General features: G+C 33.9%; 1 protein-coding gene across 4 annotated transcripts; it reads right to left on the reverse strand.

The window, feature by feature from the left end:
• LOC109333381 (plant cysteine oxidase 4-like) lies at positions 239 to 6,310 on the reverse strand. Of its 4 annotated transcripts, XM_019568848.1 has the most exons (7): positions 6,138 to 6,181; positions 6,072 to 6,098; positions 5,244 to 5,442; positions 3,694 to 3,839; positions 3,432 to 3,579; positions 972 to 1,175; positions 239 to 623 (listed from the first exon to the last, which is right to left on the reverse strand). In XM_019568848.1, exons 3-7 carry the CDS (start codon positions 5,344 to 5,346, stop codon positions 505 to 507), a joined length of 720 nt encoding a protein of 239 aa, XP_019424393.1. In that variant the 5' UTR covers positions 5,347 to 5,442; positions 6,072 to 6,098; positions 6,138 to 6,181; the 3' UTR covers positions 239 to 504. The 4 variants fall into 4 exon arrangements, with proteins under 4 accessions (XP_019424393.1, XP_019424394.1, XP_019424392.1 ...); XM_019568849.1 differs by lacking the exons at positions 6,072 to 6,098; positions 6,138 to 6,181 and adding an exon at positions 6,226 to 6,310; XM_019568847.1 differs by having other exon boundaries at positions 6,072 to 6,199.

Here is a 7,080-nt window from a genome sequence, read left to right on the forward strand (position 1 = left end):
GCTAAAGAGTATATGGAATTGGGTGGACCTAAGATGGAATTCAACATGGTTTGCTTCGGAAACATATCCGTTGTCCCAAAAAGTATGTTCACTCCATGTGCCACATATTGTAATTGATTAAAAAATATATATTTAAATTAAAAGTTTAATAATTAAGTATTTTTCTGACCAATTACAACAAATGACAGAGTTCTCCAGTTTGCTTCAGCCAATTGAGCTAAAATCAAGATCCAAGGCAAAAAGAAACAAAATGGATATGATATTGATAAACAAACAAAACTTAATAAGCCCAATCATCATAGTTGAGGTCTACTTTTGAATACCATAACTATTTCTACTGAATAAACTGAGGTCAATGACTTTAGAAAGGAGAGTGCAGGAGTGCATTGTTATATACAACCCAAATACCTAACTGACATAGTCAGATGAATAGGATTATAAATTATTGTATTGGCTAAATGGTTCATTTCTGCTGTAAAATATGACTAAAATCAAGATTTTTTTTCATGTTCTAATAACTGGACCGCTGTACAGCCCTCTCCGGATCGCGAAGTCATCAGGAAGTTGAAATTCTTCCAACCAAGTCACATCAGAAACTGTAACTCCATCCAACTGAAGATTACCTGCAATTGAAAAGAATGTTGACAATGGTAACATTGGTATGGTTTAGAGAACACAGGCATTACTGGTGAAACCATCAATAACTTTGAACACACGTCTACAAAAACTATTGGAAAATAAGTCCTACATCGCCTGCCTCATTCTCTTAGGCATGGTTTAAATATATGTTGGGTTACTCCTCTCTTTGACAATTGTTTTGATATGCAACCTTGTGATGGCATCAGAGTCAGAGCTCAATTTCTTTCCGGTTGCTATTGGCCAAAAGATGCCCTTTAATCATGGGTCAAAAGTAAACTTTCGTCTGGTTTGATAGGCTTATATGGAGAGAGCATATTTGAAAATAAGATTACCCGGAAGATCTTCCCTTTGAGAATACTGGAAGTAAGAGCAGTGTCTTCCATGTTCTGAAGAGTAGGGTGGAGATAATACATCAAAGATTGCACAGGGAGTAATGGCTGTGAAACAATGTATGTTTCCTCCAAGAGTGGGATAAAGAACTGTTGTTGCAGTTGGTGCTGTCATCTGTGTATCTTTGACAAGTTTAGCTGCTCTAGCTGTCAATTCAAAAATTTGTTGTGGGCCAATAAACAAAAGTTATTAGGCATTGATCTTTATCAAATACGTAATGAGGAAAATCATAGTAGTCAAAGAAGGATAGGGGTACAGAGCAGCAACTTCCACAAATACTAATGCAGTATAATGCTAAGTGGGATGGCTGCCACAATGACACAGCAACTACGATAAAAAAACATTTTTTTGTAAAACAAACAAATGGTGGTTCAGTGCATTAGGCTCTCACCTAATGGAGTCTGAGGAGTGTTACATATACGCAGCCTTACTTTCGCAAGCGAAGAGGTAGTTTCCAAGATTTGAACTCATGCCCTCCAGGTCACAAGGTAAGCAAACTTAACATTCCGCCGAAGCTCACCCTCATAAGTTTATGTAAAAAAAACATAACTAGTAATCCTAACAGTTATAAAACTTCATTCAATTATGAATAATAAATAGAGTTTCCAGGCTAACTCAGTGAACAGTATTTCCATTGACAAAAAAACAATAGACAAGGGCTAAAATAAGATGGTGGCAAAATAAAAGTTGTGTGGGGAGGATAGAAAGACAAAGAGAAAGTTGTATGCCGAACAAGGCAACCTATACAAGGATTAACTTGTCAGAAAGGGTGCGGCTTGACCAGAAAAGGGATGGGCTTGGTTATTAAGGGTTTGTTTGCGAATTTAGTTTTAAAGAGAAAAGAATGGAAAGGGAAGACTTGAACTAGGGATTAACATCATCTCACAAGTGTATTTCATGGCTCTGAAACCTTTCCTTCCATTGCTTTTCAAAAAACCAACTCGCAAGCAGACCCTAAGGGGTGGGCTTGGCCAGAAAAAAGGGTCAGCTGGGCTGGAAAATTCATAAGCTGCTCGGATTTGGTTGGAAAATGGATTGGTTGCAGAACAGAAGTGTGCAAACAGAGAATTGCAGCCACAAGCCCACAACTGTCCACGAATAATCTGCTATTGCAGCCACAATGGACATGATTCCTGCAGCACCACCATTTGGCACTAATGACTACTCTGATGAAAAGAGTAGCGAAGTTTAAAAATGAAGAAAATTGGTTAAAACACAGCATTTATAGGGAGGGAGGAAACCTACCATGGAAGAAAAAGGTGATGAAGTGTTCTGAGATAAAAGGACAACATTTAAATATAGCAGCAACAATGAGTATCAAGCAAAACTACTATGTATCTGTCCATGAAAATGATACACGATAACGGTTGATTCACATCCTTGAGTCTGAACATTTTTACTTTTGCTGGGTATGGAGTTTGGACTTATTTTTACTTTGATTCAAATGACAAATTAAAAAGTATCATGCACACAAGTTCATATTCTTATTACTGAAAAGATTTATACTATCCTTGAAGAAAATAACATTTAAAATAAAAGGAATGGAACACTCTTCAAATGATCTCTCAAATGATAAATCTTTAGAAATAGAAAAAAAGATATTTTTGTTCATAGACGTGCAAATACAAGTAAAATAAAAACATTCCATGTTTGACCATCTTCGATGATCAGGTTTGTTTAATTCTAACATTATAAATCGACTTAAGCAAGCAAATCAGACAAATTCACCAATATGGTCATATAAAAATACATCTCTCAGACTATTGTTTTGGCTCATTTTAGTGATCAAATTTCACATTTCATAAGCCCATAGTTAAGCATGTGAGTTCAAATCCAATGTATCAAATGGTCAATGTGAGTATCACAACTCTTGTTACAACATTATCCAACCACTGACTAGGGAAACAACCACATTGTAAGTGCTTTCCTATTTCAAACAACTGAAATCTATGAACTTCAACACTAAAGTAAAACTAGAACTTAGATTTCAACCAAGGTCGAGCTAGACAGATAAAGACCAACAAAATCCATCCAGTTTAAATTCTTAGGAGTTGTTTGCGAGTCGGTTTTTGGGAAGGGAGGAGAACACTTGGGATCGGGAACCCTCTTACAAGTGTATTTCATGGCTCCCCAAACCTTCTTCCTCCCCTTTCCCCTCCAAACACCAAAAACCAACTCGCAAACAGACATGAAGAGTACCACTAGCATGTCAATATTAATTTCCTTATCCCTTGAAGAATGATGACATAATACATCTTGTCCTACCTCAATAAGAATGGTACAGAAAAAACGAGGGGTAACCACATTCAACACTTGACCCAGTCCCATGGGGCTACAGCCAAAAAGGGAACTAAAATTTTGATGTAGCAATATAAAAGTACATAAATCGATAGAGAACAAACCTTCAGATGGATCAGTTGGGCCTGGGAAATCAACCCAGTCATAGGATTTAACATGCATTGAGCCATATAAGAGCTTGCTTAACACTGTCATCCCAGGATGATTATGGAGAGGAATAACAGACAAGGGGGGCATGCAAAATATTCCAATCTGCGAAAGATATGAAATTATCAATCAAATGTCAGTAGCTATACCTAATTTAAGGGCCAGATGTTGTAAAATTGTGGACTATGAATACACATGACGCAGAAACATATTACTTACAGAGAAGCTGTCACATTCATGCAAATGCAAGTATTTAATTGGTGGTGGTGATTGGTAGTCCCCATTACGTTCAAGCATTTGACCGGACCAAGTACGAACCATTTGTGCCTCCTTTTCAAGACCTACATCTGCTGGTTTTATTTTTTCTGAAACGTTACGTCAAAGGTTATTACAAAAAATCTCAAATGGACAGGAAAACTATTATGTGGAGAGACAGACAGTCATAAGAGAGAAAAAAGTATGGTGCTGGAAGTAACAGAACCAAAATTCAGGAGACAACTCAAATGCAAAACTGTAATGTACACCTAGTAAAAGCTTCATCACAAAAACTATCCTTTTTTACAATCTAAATTCATCCTAAAATTTAAACAGGAAATGGTAACCCTTATTTCACTTCTGAAAAAAAAATTGTGACTTATATTCAACTCTTCTTAACAAGAAAATAGACAAGCTTAATGGAAAAAATTTCTTTACTGAGCCTCAAAATCTAACCTTCAGCCTCTAAACCCCAGAAAATGACCAACCCTAAACTTTCTCAAACAGAACTAGCAGAGGCAAATGTTTGACAGAGAGGGAAAGTTCAAGTTTTGTTGAAATGGTATAGAAATTAGAAAAATAAATTAAACATGTTTGTGTGTGCTTGGTGCTAGATATAGTTGATCCTAAGTCTAGATAAAAGGTGAATGTTGTATTATACAGTCGACAACCAATATAAAACTTTGACGAATCTCTATGGCATGGATCAACGATGTAATAATGAGCGGATGAGAAACATTTTAATCCCTATTTTTAAGAACAAGTGAGATATACAAAATCGTTCAATTGGGGAAAGCTCATGGGCCATACTATGAACTTATGAAGCTTTGGGAGAGGATTATTGAGTCGAGGTTGAGACAAGAAATGTGTATACTGAAAATCAATTTGGTTTTATGTCATGGAGGTCGAGCATGGATGGTATATACTTGTTAGTTGTTACGGTGATGGACGAATAGATACCAAAGGAACCAAGGGGACATACACATGGTTTTAATTGATTTAGAGAATGCGAATGATAAGGTGTCTAAAGAGGTATTGTAAAAATCTCTAGAGAACAAAGGAGTTTGGATTGCCTATGTTCGAGCAATCAAGGATATGCATGATGGAGTCAAGACCAATGTGAGACCATGAGCAATCAAAGATTTAAAGATCAATATTTTGTTAATAGACATGATTTATTATAGTGTTATAGCATTGTTCAATCCCGGTAATCGATCCCACCTGGTAAGACTGACACTTGGTTGTTGTATAATATAGCAATAAATTACCGAACTATTTAGTCTATGTGTTGACAATTTTTATTCTTCATTAGGTATTACACTCCATGAAGGAAACAGATCTGTCACCTATGTGTCGCTTCTAAGGAACGATGCTCAACCAATGAACCCATGATGAATAGGTCTTCTTGCATATAATTTACATGAACATGAAAATCAAATGTTCCAAAAAGCTAAGAAAATTACACTAGGAAGTTGAAACTAAACGACAAAAGCAAAGGAAAACGAGCAATATACCTAACTTCTCGCGAACTCTTGCAATAGCTTCTTCAGACACAGGTCCATCTGGTGAAAAGGACGCCTTGCATAGCCTATAAAGTCTCTGAATATAATACGGCATCTTCGAAAAGTGTGTTCAACTTATCTTCTCAGAACAAATCTCTGAATTCAGTAAGTTGCTAATACCTCATAAGCAGCTTATCGATCGCAATTGGAACTACATACACAATTAGATAATAACTGTATTTTAGTATCAGAATTTCATTGTTCCTTCACAACTAAACTAATTTATGGTCCTATTGAACAGAAAAAGTGTAAGAACAGCATAGTCAACAATATAATGAGTTTTGATTAAAACATAGATATGACAACCTTTAAAAAGCAAATCAAAACACATACATTCAGGAATGAAATGATTCAATTCAAAAACATTAAGCTTCAATTGCATTTTGTTATATACTTTCAGCAAATATGCATCCACCTAGTGATAGGAAAAAAGGATCCACCTTTGTATAATAATTACCTAACCCCACAAGATATAAACAGATAAAAAAGGAAACCCTTTATTGTTTTTTAATTTCTACTAAAAAAATCAGCTTCTACAAAATCGAATGTAGATGTTTCAATAATAAAGCAGTCATTTTTATTTCTATTTTTGGCATAAGCAATAGAAACATAGCTTACAGAACAAAGAAAAAGGAAAATAGAAAATGACCCAATAAAAGGGTTGAGGTGAAAAAGTGTGGAAACAGGTGAAATGGAAGAGTTGGATCAGAACCAAAAATGGGGTATGAGATTCCAACAAGAATAATGGGAAAAAGGGTGAGAGAGAGAGAGAGAATCAACCTGGGTATGTCATGGTTGAGGGAGAAGGGTTCTTTGGAGTAAAGAAAAGTGAAGTAACAGAGGGAGATTGTTACAACTTTACAAGTGAAAAAAGGGAGAAAAAGGAGAAGAAGGTGGAGAAGGTAAAAAACAAAAACAGACAGGATTGCCTTACCTGTGTTGCTGAAATGTAAGACTTTTTTATGGTCTTTTTGGTTTCCTTACAAGACTGACTTCTTCTTAATTGACACCCTCAAGATCAAAAATAATATATTGTTACAAATTATATCTCAAACTCTCATATTAACTTGAGTATATTATATTATTAAAAAAATATTTATTATTTTTATTTGAATATATGGTTTGAGATACAATTTCAATAAAGAATTATTATTCCCTTAGTAGGGTATTTTTTCAAAAATACTTTTAAGAAATATTTTCTAAATACTAATATTTTTATTGTAAATATGAGAGGAGATACACTTAATCCAAAAGTAAGTTTAAAAAACTTATTTCATATTTTAGTCATCAATTCTACAAAATCTAATGATTTAGACCTACTCATTAATTTAAACAATTGTATTTTTTTAGAATTGATAGCTAAGATGTGGATAAAATTATCATTAGAATAATAAATTTACTCTTGAAATAAATGAATCTCATCTCTTTACATATAAGCAAATTTATTTATTTTTAAACTTTCGAAAAGTAAGTTTAAAAAACTTATTTCATATTTTAAACTTTCCAATATCATTTTTAATTAAAATTACTTGTTAAATAGTAATTGTAATTATCTATATGTTTTTATTCTAACAAAGTAAATTATTGCTTTTAAGTACTTTTTCTTAATATGTATGAAATTAGTTAAATTTATTTATAAAAGAGATCGAGGAACTAAGGAATTTGACATTGAAAAAATAAATTGATAAGTTCTTCATGTATTAAAACATCAATTTTGAAAAAAAAAATTTACTTTCTCTTACTTAAATAATATTATCATGTCATTTCTTAACATTTAATCTTATTTTTC

This window comes from Lupinus angustifolius, chromosome LG18, assembly GCF_001865875.1.
Source record: "Lupinus angustifolius cultivar Tanjil chromosome LG18, LupAngTanjil_v1.0, whole genome shotgun sequence".
Classification (NCBI taxonomy): Eukaryota; Viridiplantae; Streptophyta; class Magnoliopsida; order Fabales; family Fabaceae; genus Lupinus; species Lupinus angustifolius.

Coding starts and splice junctions, on each gene's coding strand:
- LOC109333381 (XM_019568849.1), bottom strand. CDS start 5,346: ATGCCGTATTATATTCAGAGACTTTATAGGCTATGCAAGGCGTCCTTT. Junction 3,840..5,243: donor AAGAGTTCGCGAGAAGTTAG/GTATATTGCTCG, acceptor GTAACGTTTCAG/AAAAAATAAAACCAGCAGAT. Junction 3,580..3,693: donor ATGAATGTGACAGCTTCTCT/GTAAGTAATATG, acceptor TATCTTTCGCAG/ATTGGAATATTTTGCATGCC.